A 17,180-nucleotide genomic window follows, 5' to 3' on the forward strand; every position below is an offset into this window, starting at 1 on the left:
CGTTACCAGTTTGTAAGTAACTTGTTCATTCTTTTTGATATAAAGCTTTGGTCAGTATTTCCTTGTTCCATAGTATTGTAGTCCTATTGTGTAAACCCTGAATACTGCTCATCTCCTTCTTGAGATAAGTGTGACTGCTCAGCCACAGCTTCCAACTAAATCTGTGTGGTACAGACTGATACCAAAGGGGATTTATTGCATATACCTGTAGTCCTAATCTTCTGTAGTGCTCCCTAAGGGAACTGCATAGGATTCTGCCTAACACAGGATACTACGCAGACTGAAAGAGCAGAAGTGTTCTATGATCCTAATTGCACCGGACTGGGCGTGGCAGTTCTGGTACTCGACCCTACAGCGCCTGTCCCTATGGCCCCCGATTTGCCTCAGAGCGCATCAGTATCTATTGACGCAACAGAACCGCAAGGTCCTCCATCACGATCCAGCGAGCCTGTCTCTCAAGGCCTGGTTCCTGAGCAGTGAAAGCTGATGAATCTCAATCTGCCTGCGGAATGCTGGGATATAATCAGGGCCTCAAGAGCTCCTTCTACACGCATCACCTACACTAGGAAATGGACTCGCTTTTCCAAGTGGTGTGAGATGTATGCTATTGATCCTCTTACCACTTCGGTGGAGCAAGTACTTCCTTATTTATAACACTTAGCCAAAGCAAATCTTTCACTGTCGTCGAACAAGGTCCACTTATCAGCCATTACGGCATATACGACAGCCCCGTAGACGCAGTCCTTACTCTCCCTTCCGTCCTTCAAAGTCTTCCTTAAAGGACTTTGAGTACATACCCGCCTACGCCCACGCCGGTTCCAACCTGGAACTTGAACACTATGCTCACAGCCCTCATGGAGCCTCCTTACGAGCCCATCCACAGGTCCAACATAAAATTCTTGTCATGGAAAACGGCTTTCTTGATAGCCATTACTTCGGCCAAGAGGATCAGTGCGTTACAAGCCTTATATTCTGAACCCCCTTTCACGTTGTTCCATAAGGACCGTGTCATTTTAAGACCACACCCTAAGTTCCTTCCGAAGGTACTATCAGAAATGACGCTCACAGAACGCATTGTCCTGCCAACTTTCTTCCAAAATCACTCTGGAAGCAGAACGAACGTTGCATTCTCTGGGCATAGCAAAAGTATTAAAGTTTTATTTGCAAAGAACTAGGTAATTCCGTTTCTCAAATAGACTGTTCATCGCCTTCTCTGACCACACAAAGGGCCAACATATTTCCAAACAAGGTCTGGTGCGCTGGGTTTCTTCTTGTATTACCCACTACACCAGAGGGAGAGCAGCGTCAACAGCGTTCCACGAAGGGGTGGCCTTGAAGGACCTATGCAGAGCCGCCACGTGGAGCACGCTGCACATGTTGGCTAAACACTACTGCCTGGCTGAAGAGCCAACAAAGAAAGTGCAGTTGTACAGGCAGTGCTCCGCCACCTCTCTGCATAAGGTAGGACCAGCCTCCTTTTCCCACCTGTCCCTGAGTATGTAACCGTTGTGTTGCTGCATGCTAAAGGTTTGATCACAGATATGTTTTCTGTATTATGCATATATGTATATGATGGTGGCATGTTTTTTTTTTAACTGCTTGGTATTCTATTCAAGCATCTGAATCTATGAAAGATCCAATTCTGGAACAGTCTTAGTTACTTACCTGTAACTGTATTTCTCCAGCCTTGTCATCTTTCATAGATTCACATGCGCTCAATCGCCTTCCCGAGAGGTTGCTCCTACGCTCAGCACCCATCATACTGTAATTACTACGGTTCAAAATCTGAAGATGGCTGCCTGGGGCGGCGCTTAAGCACTGCCACCTCATTGGTTGGGGTCATAAAGGACCAAACTAAGCTGGAGGGACTACACAATAGAATGGCTCATAGGCCATAATGGGCTGTGTACATGCATTTCTATGTAGCAATGTGTGTATATTAAAAACATTTTTATAATTATTTTATATCCGAGGATTCCCAGTCTGACGACAGGGAATATTCAAGCATGTGAATCTATGAAAGATACCAATGCTGGAGAAATACAGTTACAGGTAAGTAACTAAGACTTTCACTCCTATACGCGTTTCCTCCAGTCCCTGTGATTCCTCATGTAATCAGGAGGTTGAGAAAGTTCAGGAAAACCATGATCCTAATTGCCCCGGATTGGGCTAGGAGGACGTGATACCTTCTGGACATGTCCATCTACCCTCCAATATGTCTTCCACAAAGAGACGATCTTCTCTCGCAAGAGGAAGTGGGGTTCTCCATCCAGAGGTCAACACACTCAGCCTTCACGCATGGTTTCTGAGAGGCTGAGATATAAGGATTGGGACCTCCCGGATGACGTAATGGAGATTTTGCTTTCAGCCTGGAGACCAGCAACAAAATCCCTGTATCGGTGTCGTTGGAACATGTCCAGTATCTGGTGCAGGGATAAGCATGTGGACCCATTCTTATATAATACTCTGACAGTACTGTCTTTCCTTTTACGCTCCAAGATGGCACTATTAAAGGATACTTAGCAGCGCTATCTATCTTCAAGCGCTCCTCGGAAGAGGTTTCTTATTTCAAAATGCCTTTAGTTACCAAATTTCTAAAAGGACGGACAAATGTGTACCCTCCAATGCCTTTTCAGGTTCCCACAAGGGATTTAAATTTTGTTTAAAAATGTCTTATGTGTGCCCCTTTTCAGCCTCTACATTCTTGCCCATTAAGGCTTCTCACTTTGAAAACAATTTTGCTAGTGGCTATGACATCAGCCCGCAGGAGGAGTGAGTTGCAGGTACTCTCTTGTAAGCCTCCTCACACCATTTTCCATAGGGACAAGGTCATTCTAAAGGTCAAACCATCCTTCTTACCTAAATAGTTTCTGATTTTCACCTGTCACAGAAGATTACCTTACCTTCTTTTTTAACCTCCTCCACATGCAAGTAAAGAGGAGGAGAGATTGCACAGACTGGACCCAGAAAAGGGCTCTCAGTTTCTATATTTCTAGACTGGCAAATTTCCGGCAATGTGACCAACTATTTGTTAGATATACAGGACACAAATTGGGCCTCAGAGTGTCTAAGCAAACTCTATCCAGATGGATAGTTATAGCAATCTACAAATTGGCTGGGAAAGAGCCTCCAGATGGGCTAAGGGCTCATTCAACCAGGGGCATGGCAACTTCTACGGCTCTTCAGAGGGGTGTTCCGGTGCAGGATATTTGTGCTGCGGCCACTTGGTTGTCAATGCACACTTTTGTGAAGCATTACTGCTTGGACTCTACATCATATCAAGGAGGCTTATAGGCAAAAGCTGTCCTTCAAATGCTCGAAGTGCAGGGCCAACTTGCTAGGCTGGGTCTGTTATTGGGTAGGCCAGTTTGATTAGTTACTCTGTATTTAATCGTTTTGACCATTGATACTGAAAAACCATACTCCTACGTCCCGTCCCCTTTCCTCCATACTTGTGGGACATTCTGTCCTTCGGGACGGGACCAGAGCACTTTTGTAAAAAGCATCAATTTGTTAAAAATGTTTTGGTCCTTTAATTTTTACACGGGGTACTGCACGTTGCCGTAACCCAGCCCCCCTGACCCATGCCTCACGCATCGTCCTTCTGTCCCTTTCACGCTGTCGGGGCTGGACGCATTAGCATCACTAAGATTTTTTTTTTTATTCACTTTGTCCTTCCTGCTCCGGTTCCTCGGTCATCTAGTCCTCCGACTATGCCGGAGCAACTGGGATTCATGTCCTGTTCTTCATGCAAACATCGCTTTGCAAGGGTGGATCCCCACTCTCTTTGCTTGTAGTGTCTAGGCACGGAACATCAATGGCATTTGTGCTTCTACTGCGATTCCCTCTCCGTCCGGGCACTCCAACGTCGTCTTCTTCAGTGGGAGGAAGTGTTTCAGTGTGTTCCTCCACCTAATTTCCAGCTTTTCATTGAGGAAAAGAAAAACGCCCGGTAAATTCTTTACTTTTTAGGGCGCCCCGGCCAGGGGACTCTGGGTCTTCCAGGTCCGTGAGGGGCTCTTGTAGCTAAAGGGCATAATAGGCGCACCAGAGTGTTCTCCGAGGGTTCCTGCAGCAGACCGGACACTGTTCCGAGGTTCACAGTTTGGGTGCTAAGGTTCAGCCCAGTTCATCTGTGGCTCTGGATACCAGGGTTTGCCCTGGGGTCTCCATTTCTGGAGCTTTCCACACTGATACCGGGGTACTCCCTGAGGCTTCTGTTTCTGGAGCTTTTCATACTGAGCCACGGCTGAAGGCCCCTCTTGAGGGAGCTATACGTCCTGGGTTAAAACCTGAGGTTCCCCTTCCGGGGGCTAAAATCAGCAGCAACAGGACCAAGAGATCCTCTTTGAAGGTCTAGTCGGTGAGGTTCATCCCTCAACTGTCCCATGCTTAGACTTGTGGTGGTACTGGTTCTGTCAAGGGAGAAAAGAGGGTGGTCAAGGACCTTATTCCCTCCACTAGGCTAATTCTGGGGCAGTTCCAACGATGTCCAGTAAACATCTGGATCCCCCCAATACCGGCTCTGCCGAGGATCCTTGTGTCAAGGCTAAGGTGTTACTTAAGTCCCTTGACTCCCCTGAGGAGACAATTGCCTCATCTCCACATGTGATGCAGTTCTCCTCAGGTGTCGACAAAATGGCGGCTCAACCCAGTGGTCCACGGCAGCCATTTTGGATACCTCCCTTAAACCAACGTTCACATCATCTGGTGCTGAGAGCATTCCTTTTGGGGATGAGCAGCCTTTTCCATGCTATGTGGGCAACAGAAATCTGTTCAGCCCTTCATTCGACTGGCGTGCTCGGATACCACTGCCTCATACAGTCTCGCTCCCTCCTGTTTCCGCTCCACTGATCTATGTGGATCCAGCCAGTGGTGGGCCCTATTGGCAACCATCTTGCTTGTGTTGATGGGGGTATGCCTCTCACGAGCAGCCTCTGCCTGTACCAGCGCCAAAACCTGTGGCTGAGGATGAGTTCTTTGGGAAGTTTCAGATGCTCATTCACTCTGATCCTACCCTACCCTTCAACCCTCCCTTTCAACAGATTGGGTTGCCCTTCCTCACAGCCTAGGTACAGACATTTCTAGACCTCAGAGCGTTGGAGCCTGTTCCCCTCGGGGAGCAAGGGAGGGCTTCTACTCACGTCTGTTCCCAGTGCCCAAACCCAACCAGGCTGGCCTGTGCATTATCCTCAATTTGTCCCAGTTCAATCTTTCTCTTCCCCAAGAGAAATTCAAGATGATCACACCTTGCCAAATAAAGTCCTCTCTTCGAAAGGGCGACTGGCTCAGTGTTGTGGACCTTCAGGACGCTTACATGCACATCCTGATATGGAAGCCGCATCAGAAATATCTGCGGTCCTCCCTGCGAGGGGAACACTTCAGTTCCGTGTTCTCCTGTTTGGTCTCAGCTCGGCACCAGGTGTCTTTACAAAGATGATGTCAGTCATCGCAGCTTTCCTCCGGCTTCAGGGCGTTCATGTATATCCATATTTGGATGACTGGCTCCTACGCAGTCCTTGCCCTCAGACAGCATTGAGCAATTTCCAGTCTCACCTCTAGCTCCTGTTCCACCTTGGGCTGTCTGTGAAGTGGCGGAAATCTTCCATGATGGTCTCTCAATACCTGATTTTCCTTGGTTTCCATTGGAATACGGTCAGTACCAAGGTGTTCCTAACGGCGGACAGGATTGCGGACCTATCAGCCACGTGTCAGCTCTTCCTCCAGTCTTCGCAAATGACGGCTTGGTGGTTCCAGAGACTTCTGGGCCTCATGGCTTCTTGCGTGCTAGCTCTTCTTCTTGCACGTCTGATGATGAGGCGTACCCAGATGGGTCTTCGGGGCTCTTTGTCTCAGGCTTCAGACCGGGATTACAAGATTATTCCAGTTCCGTCCTCTATGACACCGGATCTACAAAGGAACCCTACCCACAAGTGACGGTTACCACAGACTCCTCCCTTCTGGGGTTGGGCGCGAAACTGTGTCATCTCAAAGTATTATTCAACCTTTGGACACCTCAGGACAGGCAGTTTCATATCAATTATCTGAAACTCCTGGCTGTTTTTCTAGCGCTCAAAACTTTTCAACCATCCATTACGATCAAGGTAGTCCGTATTCGCACGGACAATTCTGTGGCGATGTTTTACATCAACAAGCAGAGTGGCACAAGGTTACCCACCCTTGTGGACCTAGCCATACAGATTTGGCAATGGGCCATCCAGCACAACATTTGGCTCCTGGCTGTACACATTCTGGGTCACATCAATGTAACTGCAGACTCACTCAGCTGCCAATCGGCAGCCAGCTACGAGTTGAACACAGATGTTCTCTCCACCATTTTTCGCCAATGGGGCACTCCAGAAGTGGACCTCTTTGCGACCTATACAAACATGAAACTTCCTCTGTATGCATCCAGAGACGGTCTCGGGGTGTCCTCCCTGGGAGACGCTCTCGAGATTCAATGGCACAACATGAAGGCTTATGCATTTCCTCCACTGCCTCTGATTCATCGGTCACTCTGCAAGCACAGGAATGCATAGAATTGCACTCTTCTCCTCATAGCTCCTTGGTGGCCATCCAGATTCTGGTTTGCTGAACTTCACCATCTGTCGATTCTTCCTCCGATCAGATTGCCGTTGATTCCCAACCTGCATCACCAGTGTGACCATCAGATGTGGCACCCCTCCCCACAATGGTTCAGCTTGGCGGCCTGCTACCTGAATTCAGAACTTTAGCACAGTTTAATCTGTCCTAGGACAATATGCGCATTATCCAAGCGGCCAGAAAACCTTCTACAAGGGCTCAATATAGGAGCCAATGTCTCCGTTGTTGTCACTGGTACTTAGCTAATCAGCTAGACCCCAGGCACGCTATGGTGGACATTGTTCTTTCATTCGTGTCTCACCTCGCACCCACAGGCATTCATGTCTTGTCTTGCAGGACCTACTTATCTGAGATTGCGGCACTACCTGTCTACTGACAGCTGTTCTTTTTCTCTGACTAATCCAGTCATTAAAAGTCATTTTCTGGGTCTTTTGCATCTTTTCCCGCCGGTACATACACCTCACCCCAAGTGGGATTTGAATGTGGTACTCACCACTTTGTTCATTAAACCATTTGACCCTATGGCCACTACTGATCTCAAATACCTTTCGTGGAAAGTCGCCTTTCTGATCGCAGTGACATTGGCATGGCGAGTAAGCGAACTCCAGGCTCTTTCTGTGAAACATCCGTTCCTCACCTTCCATAAGGATAAGGTTGTGCTCCGCACTCATCCTTCTTTCCTGCCTTACCTGTCTTTTTTCCCAAGCCGGCATTGGATGCCTAGAGTCTTACACAACCTGGACGTCAGGCGAGCCTTAAAGTTTATCTCAGCAGAACGAATGAACTCCAGGGTTCCTCACAACTCTTTGTCACATTCGGGGACCCTAAAAGAAACCGGCTTCCAGGGCAACTATCTCTCGATGTATTGCCTACTGCATTTCTGAAGCCTATACCATTCAGGGACTTCAACCTCCAAAAGGCATCCATGCCCATCTTGTATGTGGCAAAGGGCTGCTGTTGCTTTCCAAAAGTATGTTCCTTGGGAAAACATTGCCAAGGCGGCTACATGGGCTTCCCTATCAGCTTTCTGTAAGCACTACTGCTTGGACCTGAGCTACAGGGCTGATGCCCAGTTTGGCCCGGCTGTCCTTAAGAATTTATTTCAGTAACAGGGTTTTTCCATCCACCTGAACTTGCTGTGCTGCGCGCTTGGGAATCTCCCACAAGTATGGAGGAAAGGGGACGGGCCGTAGGAGTAATATAAAGTTACACCACTGTAGTGACTACCTTACTCCGAGTCCATAGTCCCCTTTCCTCCATAAGACCGCCTGCCATCCCCTCTAAAAAGTATCCTCTGTTAATGCTCAAATGGTCTCAGACCTGGCGATAGAAAAGGACTGAAGGGCGATGCGCGGGCCGGAGCTCAGGAGGGTGGGGATACGGCCACGTGCAGTAGCCTGCGTAAAAAAAAAAAGGACAACAATTTAAAAATCTTTTGCTGCTTTTTACAAAAGTGCTCCCGTCCTGTCCCGAATGACGAAATGTCCCACAAGTATCGAGGAAAGGGGACTATGGACTTGGAGTAAGGTAGTCACTACGGTGAGTAACTTTATTATTCTTTAAAATGCACAATTTGCAACACATTTTACCCAATAACTCCCTCTTGGGACCTGTCAACCAGTCTGTCACAAAAGGAATGATTTGTCATTTGTGACTGTGGGCCACTTTTTCACTGGTGCACGAGCCAATTTTTTCTACCAGTCCTACCCTGTGCGTAGGTTTTTACTATATTTAATATGTGCCCCCACTTGTTGGGCGCTTGTTTGCATTCCAAGTAGATAACATTTTCTTGTATGGAGGTGCGAGTCCATATTGTGCCGGAGCCCACAATACAGTCCTTTTGTGTGTGTGATTTTCTTGTAATGAATTTATTTTTCTCGTTTGTACTTTGATGTTTTATATGAATTTACCATTCTTTTGCAACTGTGATCTGAACTCACCATTTTTGGAACTGAGATGATATATTTAGTGGATGTAAATGCATGCGAATTGTTTTGGAATGTTCTTGTAATAATAAAATATGCAGATTAGTGTGTTAAGGTTTGTAATAAACTGTAAACAAATAAAATAAAGACGATTATCTGCAGAGTATACATTACTGCAACTGGGATATACAATTGTACAATTTTTACAAACAATACTGTACTTTAAGAACCGTATGAACTACGTAATTTCAAATTACTAAAGCACAACCACTGTGGACTAGGGAAGTATGTTCATACATACAGGTGTGCAGAATATTTCTACTAGACATTTGTCCTTAGAAGTTTGCTTGAAAAAAAAAATGTTCCTTCTGGGAATTAAAACCGGACCTCCTGCTACTATGCAGCTGGTGCCATTTTGGGCATAAAATGCTGCAGCCTCGTTGTACCACATAAGTGAGAATGGCAAAACAGTCTGACTTAGAAATGTATCTACGGCCACACCGTGGAGGGATCAGAGTCATGCAATTAGTTTACTATTTCGGTGTGTATCCCAACAGGGAATAAGAATAAATGATGAGACCGGCGCCTCGCCGTGGTGCGTGCTATAGTTATCAGGAAAAAGGGAACATTGCGTTCCACCAAATGTCCTAATGTTCCTAATATTTCATGACAGTTACTGTACACATACTATTAATTTTTTTTAATAATAGAAAACATAAATCGATTAATCACACAGGAGTAAGGAATTCCAGCGTTGCCTAATTAAAGAACTTGTTTTAAATGTTCAGTAACATTGTAGTTCAAACTACCTCCAGCAATCTCACAGCTGTTGTATACAATTACTTATGGTGAGAGGCAGAATACTTTATTACAATAAACCTGAATAGAAGCCAGCACAGTAGAATTAAGGACGTTGTTTTCATTGGTTATAATTTGGAATCTTTAAGGCTTTTCATTGTATGTTCCTTTTGTGATTTCTTTCAGGATTTCCTTGGACAAGTGTTCTGCACGCTTGGGGAGATAGTTGGCTCGCTTGGAGGTAGACTGGAAAAGTCTATAGTGTAAGTAGAAATGGGTATTTAAACAGTAAGTAAATAATGACTTTAAAACATTGTTTTTAATCTGTGGAGCTTTCAATCATCTTGATGTCAAATACTCAAGGGATATACCATTATTAAGTATAAACGAAATGGGGCTCATGTTCTATGGGGGTGTAACATTAATGGAATGCATAATCATTCATTTGTATGGCAGAGAGGAGCGACAGAATGCAACTTGCGTTTGCGCCATCTCCCTTCCTCTCCACCATACAAATGCTCCAGCATTTGCAAATTACCAATTTTTATAAAATAAGCTCCAATGTGTACAATGTGCACATTGTTTTATATATTTCCTTTAAGAAGTCACTTTAAGTTAATTGTGACTTCTTAAGTCATTGAAAATCGAGTCTGTACTTATCCCTTGCTTTATGCACAGTTTTGAAATTAACATACTTTTGCACGTGGTCCACCTTATTTCTGTCACCTATATCTGTAGGCGCGCACATCTAAATTAAAGGGCCCACAATATCGGATTCTGAAAAAATGTTTTACCCTATTTCTGTCATTTAACAAACATCTTCACAACCTGTTCCACAGTTGTACCATACACCCTCATCCTCACTGTTCACACCCTATGTCACAAACATATTTAGCCATGTTTGGCACACTTTAAGCCAAACTCGGCATGCCCTCTTCCATACCCATGCCAGACACATCTATTGCCACATCTATGGCCACGATCAGCACACCTGCAGCCATGACCACCATACCCTCAGCTATGGCCGTTTCATACTCGAGTAAGCTTGGCACACCTTTATCTATTTCTGACACAGTCACAACGCCTCTCTCTTCAATTCTCCGCAATCCAAACAAGTCGAAATTTAAGTATGCTGCCTGGCAACCAACTGAAGAATAGAGAGGACCAAATCTGTAGCTAAGGAGAATCAGGCTTCAAATAATACTGATTTTAAAGTGTAATCATAGTGTGAAATTTCATATTATTTCTACCATTAAGATTTTATTATTAATGTTATATTTGTATTGATATGAATCTTTACTTATTTTGCTCAAACGTTTGTACCTCACAATGAAGATAACATTTCACTAGTTATTTTCCCAAAACTGATTACAAACTGCTGTATTGAAAATAGCTCTTCATTTTATAATAAAAATAATTGAAAATATGGCTTAATGTTTGTATTCTCCAAATACAGGCCCACACGCCCGTCATATCTTTTTAGGAGAGTTCAACCAGACTTGTGGGAGTGTAATAAAGAGGTAAGGGCGTCCCCCACACACAGACCAGCAATGAACCTCTTTATAGGAATGTCCAGGTAGCTTTGTGTTAAATATGTAAAATTCATCACGGTTCAGTTTGCTCTTGTAGTATATACATAAAAGAACACCACCCACCCCCATGCCAATTCACTCCATCCCAGGCCCCCAACTGCGCATTCGGGACACTGTAATGGTTTATTGAGAGGCCACACTTAACACAGGGAGTTCCTTCCATCCCCAATCAAAGTGTTATACAACAAACTCGTTAATGGATTCTTTGTCAGCCCTATTTCAGATTCATATTATGCCCCTTTGATCCCTGCCCCTTTGATCCCTCCCCCTGTGCCACCAATGAGCCAAGAACCAGGCCGGTATACACAAAGAATATTTATATTTATTGGAATTACAGTTAATGGAGATCACACTAAAACTACACACAGCACCTTCTCTGTGGCTCGCAATTAAACTTATTTTTACATAAATAAGTCACACAAATTTGTTGGGAAAATTCAAATCACAATACTTTATGCACATTTCAATTCAAGGAACACTCAACGCTGGTCAATGAAAAAGATCAATTCACATATGCGTACACTGGGAAAGAGCTTTGTTAATTTTGAATGTTAACAAAATATCACCCGAGTGTTTTGCTAAATGGGAATTAATTATATTGTATACAGTCCAATAGGCTAAGGATCTACACAGATTGCCCACTCACCCACTAATGGAAAAGAACCATCAATGAAAGGGAATCAGTTAATTAAATAGGTCCCCCTGCTGACCTGTTGTTGGACAATTTACTTACATTTGGAAATCCCTGGGCATGGCTCTCAGGGACTTAGATGCTTCACTGGTAGGGGAAAAACGAGGTTCTAGCCAGCATGTCAATTGGATCCCATAGCACTGCTCTCTCTCTGGCTCCAGTGAAGAATCACAGCCTCAGCCTTCTAGTCTTCCCAGCAATAGAAATCTTCAGCCCTTCCAATGTTTTCCCCAGATAAAATGTTCAGTAGATCTCCTTTGGTGATTTTTGGCAGCTGTCTCCTTGTAATCTTTTGGTAGCTCTCCCTGTTGGTACGTTTTAGCAGCTCCTCCCTTGCTCATAGTGTACCACTTTACATGCCAGCAATACCAGCATCAGGATTTCAATACGGGCAGTGTTCTGCAAAAATTGTTGCACCTTTGATTGGTCCTTCTCGTTTCTCTCCAACCCCCAAACCCACCCCCTGTCCAAGGATTGGTTCAGACGTCTAGAACAGAAATATGGGAACTCCCATTTGAAATTCCCCCCTTTTAATGTAACCTTTAGCAAAAAAAGTAGCTATATTATAAAACTTTGTTATTTATTAGTAACTTCCATAATATATATATATATATATATATATATATATATATATATGTATATATATATATATATATATATATATTCACTGAAAAAACTTTGTTAAAGGGACGTTATGGTTATGTTGGACTAATAAAAACCTATGAAATTCAAAGAAAAAACTTTGTTAAAGGGATGTTATGGTTTCAAGTAAAATCGAAACTTGCTGGTACAAACAATACAAATGAAGAACCACAATGCATACAAGTCAGAGGCACATAACAGGGAAACTACAGTATAGAAGAAAGAAACTGCATCATCAGTAAATGTTAATGACATTAAAGTTTATCTCCATGTATACAAATGAATTGTGTGTTTGAGGCCTGCTCATTTCCCCATGTATGTGCACCATGAGCTGAGACCAAACCCTAAGGAAAGTACTCATAGAACATATGACAAGGTTAACGTCTAGATATATAGCACCTTTTTCAATTTTATTATTCTGACTGCCAGTGAACAAAACCACCTGGCCTATATATGTCAATAAACAAAAACAAGTGGCCCAGATATGTGATGTCATCAGTGATGTCATCAATGACATTTGTGATGTCATCTTTGATGTCCTGGGTGTTAGTATTAGCAGTGCACGTTGGTGGAGCGACTTATGGTTGTTTAGCTTACCATAACTGGCGAATTTCTGGGGGTTTTCGATTTTACTTGAAACCATAACGTCCCTATAACAAAAACATTTATTTGAATTTCATAGGTTTTTATTAGTCCAACATAACCTTAAAGTCCCTTTAACGAAGTTTTTTCAGTGAATTTCAAAGGTTTTTATTAGTGCAATTTAACCATAACGTCCCCTTAACAACATTTTGTAATTGAATTTCATAGGTTTTTATTAGTGCAACTTAACCATAACGTCCCTTTAACAAAGTTTTTTCATTGAATTTCACACGTTTTTACCAGTTTATGCTATTTTCCTACAACTTACTAATATCATACTTACCCAATATAGCAATGTTTGTGTCCAGTTTACAAAGTGTCACCTTAAAACTCTGCCATTCCCCACCTTCTGGAATCATTTTTAACACTTCCATACACTTTTTGCAACTATTTCAACTAGTTTTTCATCCGTAGACATCTACGAACATCTGACTTCATAGTGGACCTTCCGGATAGTGCCACATGACCATACGCTGGCGCACGGCATGATCACTTGTCAGAGAACCCGTCCGCATTTCACGATAAGATCTCTGCTTCACGGACAGTTCAGAACTGCATTTTCTACTGATCTAGGAACTTTCAACTTCAAAATTTCCCTTGCACAGCTCCACCACCTATTCCTACTCATTATCCATTAACAATCTAGTACACAGTGCATACTTTTAGCAAAACTGCTGTTTACTTAAAATGGCATCAGCTAATGCCATCCTTCCTCCCCAAGAGCCACCACCGCTGCTGTAATCAAGGAGCATGAGAAACACTGCCCCCTACCTTAGAAATAACACACGCGCAACATTTTCCCTTGTCCACCTACCCCTTCATATTAGTGTTTGGTTCCTCTTCCCTCAGTTCCCTCCCCACCTTTCGTTCTCAGCTCTCTTGCCAAAAAAAAATACGTCATCCAAAAACAACATAAGACATATTCCTTTTAGGAACCACCTTTCACAGTTAAAAAATAGAACTAAAAAACTTGTAGAGACTCCATCTACTTTATATTTCTCAGTAAAGTACATAGACTCAATAAGATTTTCCAACATTTCCATTTGCATTTTGTGTTATGCTAATGGGAATATTGTGGCGTTCATCCTCTGTTCCAGGGACTGGGACGGTGGATACTGGCCCAGCAGCCCAAGTTATCAGCCCAAGCGAAGCGAGGGTTGATAACGATGTCTCTGGACTATTATCCCCCCATTCCAGCCCCTGAAATGGGGGATCAAGGCCATTAGAACCCTAGGTTCCCAAAGCGGGAACGCGGGGTGCTAAAAAAGAGGATTTTTCTTCCTACACCGGGACGGAAGGAAAATCCTTTTCCAAGATGGCCACCATGGAAAGGGAAGGCGAGGGTTCCATACAGGGCCCCTCTTTGCTTTCCATGGCAGCCTGCAGAAGGCACAAAGAGAACCCTATGACCATATTACCACAAGCATATTTTTCTTCCCTTTCAGATCTATCCTAATTTCAAATAACTTTACCACAAAGCCAGTCCCAGGTGGACATGGCCACTTTGATCCTATGTTTTGTCCCTTGTGGTCATGGCCAGTAGCCTGATTGTCCGGATCATGACCTTATTCCATGATCCGGACAATCTGGCCACTGCTCGATGGCCACGGGCTACCCCTCAGACACTAAAGGTGTACCGCTATTTTTTGTAGCTACATTATGGCACTTGTCAAATAATAAAACACTGGCACATTTGCAAAACCATGCTTGTAGGTCCTTGCCAATACTCCTTACGCAAGTTTGCTGGAAATCCGCCCATGTTTTATTTTTTCAAAAGTGTGAAATGTATGCACATACAATCATCATATAACCTAGCCCCCACTTGACAAAATCCATTCAGACTTTACGAAAACATCTATTTCTAGATCTATAATCTTTGTGTAGCTTTGTCAAATGGCACCACATTTATAAGCCTTTACAATATTTTGGGACCCTCCCTCTAATTTTGCTACCTCTTGACAGAATCCCACCAAACTTCGCAAAAACATGTATATCTAGATCAATTATCAGTTTGTCAAATGAAGTGTAGATTCATCAAATGGCACCTCATTTATAAGCCTTTACATTATTTTGGGACCCTCCCCTCTAATTTTGCCCCCTCTTCACAAAATCCCAAACTTTGCAAAAACATTCATATCTAAATGTATTATCGGTTTCCCAAATTAAGTGTAGATTTGTCAAATGGCACCTCATTTATAAGCCTTTACATTACTTTGGGACCCCCCTCTAATTTTGCCCCCTAATAACAGAATTCCATCAAACTTTGCATACTCACTCAGTATCAGGTCAGAAATATACATGGAATTTCATGCAGTTCCATTAAGTGGTGCCCAAGTTATAAGCCATCCAAGAACTGCATTTCACCAACCCTGTAATGCTGAGGTGTCTGCGAACTTCACAGGACTGTTCGCGAATATCTGAACTGTTGGCGGACTTTTGCTGCAAAAAACACCTGTTTTTTTGCTTCTTGCAGCCATATCCCATCCCATCCTCATCACCCCTCACCTCCCCAGAGATTATTTGATAAGTTTGACAAGTGCAATGTTGTATTTTTTAATATGTTTTTTAGCGCGAGGTCCGCGGTTACCGGCCACTGTCCACGAATCCAAGATAGCGGGTGTTTCCAAAAATCTGACACACTTCACGCTCTTCACCATCCAATCAGTGAACATGTTGCATGTCCGCGGACATGACGCAAGCCGATTAACCGATCGGTGTCCTGTCCGCACAGTGAACACGGAAATGTGTCCACGGAGCGGACATAGATATAACACATTTTTTGTGACCTATTTTTTGGTCATTTAAAAAAAAAACTACTGGACATATTTTCACCAAATCTACAAAAGCACACTTTCGGCACCAAGCCGCTGCTCCTGCCGCAAATTTGGTGAAAATCCGTCCAGCGGTTTGGGCTGTAGGCGTGAGCAAAGTTTTTTCCCCATTCAGTCTATGGGAAAAAAATACATTTTGGGACCTCCCCTATAACTTTGCCCCCCCCGGACCAAACCTCACCAAACTTTACAAATATATATATATATATATATTCCGCTTCAGATAATCATGGGGATTTAAATAAAATGACAGCCGGGTCCGTACTAGGTTGCACAGGTATGTGGAATTTTTCAGCTGTTTATACAAAGAAAATAATAGTTATGAACATGCAATTTACTCTCCAAATACCTACATTTACCCACCACCAGCATGCCAATTCTTAAATTCGGGAAATGTTCAGAGCAGCCAGAAACACATTTTTGCTTGCCATTTCATGGACACATTTTATTTTAACAAAATCACCTTCAAATTGTCTTACAAATGACACATGAATGGGTGCAGTGCCACCTGTGGTTGCTGAGAAAATGCATCAGTTATGCTAGTCCGTATAAACAAATTTGAAATATTCATATGTATGCAAATCTTTTCTCCTTTCTTCCGGCCATTTGCCATTTTGTTGTTTGAAGTTGCTGTATTGCCGGTCTCAAATAGTTGGAATGCATCGGCTACACAGTGATCTCCTACTGCAGTTAATGCGCTAGGCCAGCCCTGTGATGTCACAAGACCCTGCTGACATCTGGCATTCTGTCCTGTTATCTGAAGTTGACCACTATTTCGATCTGAAAATCTTCTATTTTCTTGTATTTATTTCATAGTTCAGCTTTCCTTGACTGCAGCCCCTGTTTTCACAGCTCCTCCCTACATTCACACTGGTTAGGCCCTTTGCCATTCTGTTGTTTGAAGTTGGTGGGCTGCAGGTTGTAAATAGTTGTGATGCATGAGCCTTAAAAGGATCCCCTTTCCAGACCAGAAGGCCAACAGGCCTGCAGTGGGGGTGTCCTTTGTAAAGTCTGCCCAACAACAAGCAAGCGGGTCTGCCTCGGCAAACTGCAATGCACAAGCCACACCATTTTAGTGTCAGTGTTCGAAAATCATGCTTTTCATGTAAAAGGGACCTTTGAATTTCTTCTGCCAATGTGAATTAAAAGGCTGCTTTTCAATTTGACCTTTGCTTTTGTAATGACAGATAAGCCTTTCGATTTCCAATGCTTGGCTTTTTCACATAGCACTTCCTTGTGTCACTTGCAGAATCCCCACAGTCTGCCTTAATAGGCTCATTTTCAGTGTGGAGTTGTTTTTTTTCAAGGCATGCAATTCATTTTTCCAGTGGGCCCTTCAGTTCTGTTTGTTTGGGGCCTTTGATTAAACCCCACATGTCACCACCCCAGTCCTTCCATGATTCATTTTTGGGGAAGAGCAGGGCAGAGTGGGGTTTTCATCCAAAGACCCTTTTAA

At 43.6% G+C, this 17,180-nt stretch overlaps 1 protein-coding gene across 3 annotated transcripts in view; it reads left to right on the forward strand.

The window, feature by feature from the left end:
• The window catches only part of CPNE8 (copine 8), a 2,424,038-nt gene that overhangs the window by 1,027,987 nt on the left and 1,378,871 nt on the right, over window positions 1-17,180 (forward strand). For all 3 annotated transcript variants that reach the window (XM_069629223.1, XM_069629224.1, XM_069629225.1), the window contains one exon: window positions 9,513-9,589. In XM_069629223.1, coding sequence (XP_069485324.1) covers window positions 9,513-9,589 — 77 coding nt within the window. The remainder of the gene's footprint in view (window positions 1-9,512; window positions 9,590-17,180) is intronic.

Source organism: Ambystoma mexicanum, chromosome 12, assembly GCF_040938575.1.
Source record: "Ambystoma mexicanum isolate Mex_15411 chromosome 12, UKY_AmexF1_1, whole genome shotgun sequence".
Classification (NCBI taxonomy): domain Eukaryota; kingdom Metazoa; phylum Chordata; class Amphibia; order Caudata; family Ambystomatidae; genus Ambystoma; species Ambystoma mexicanum.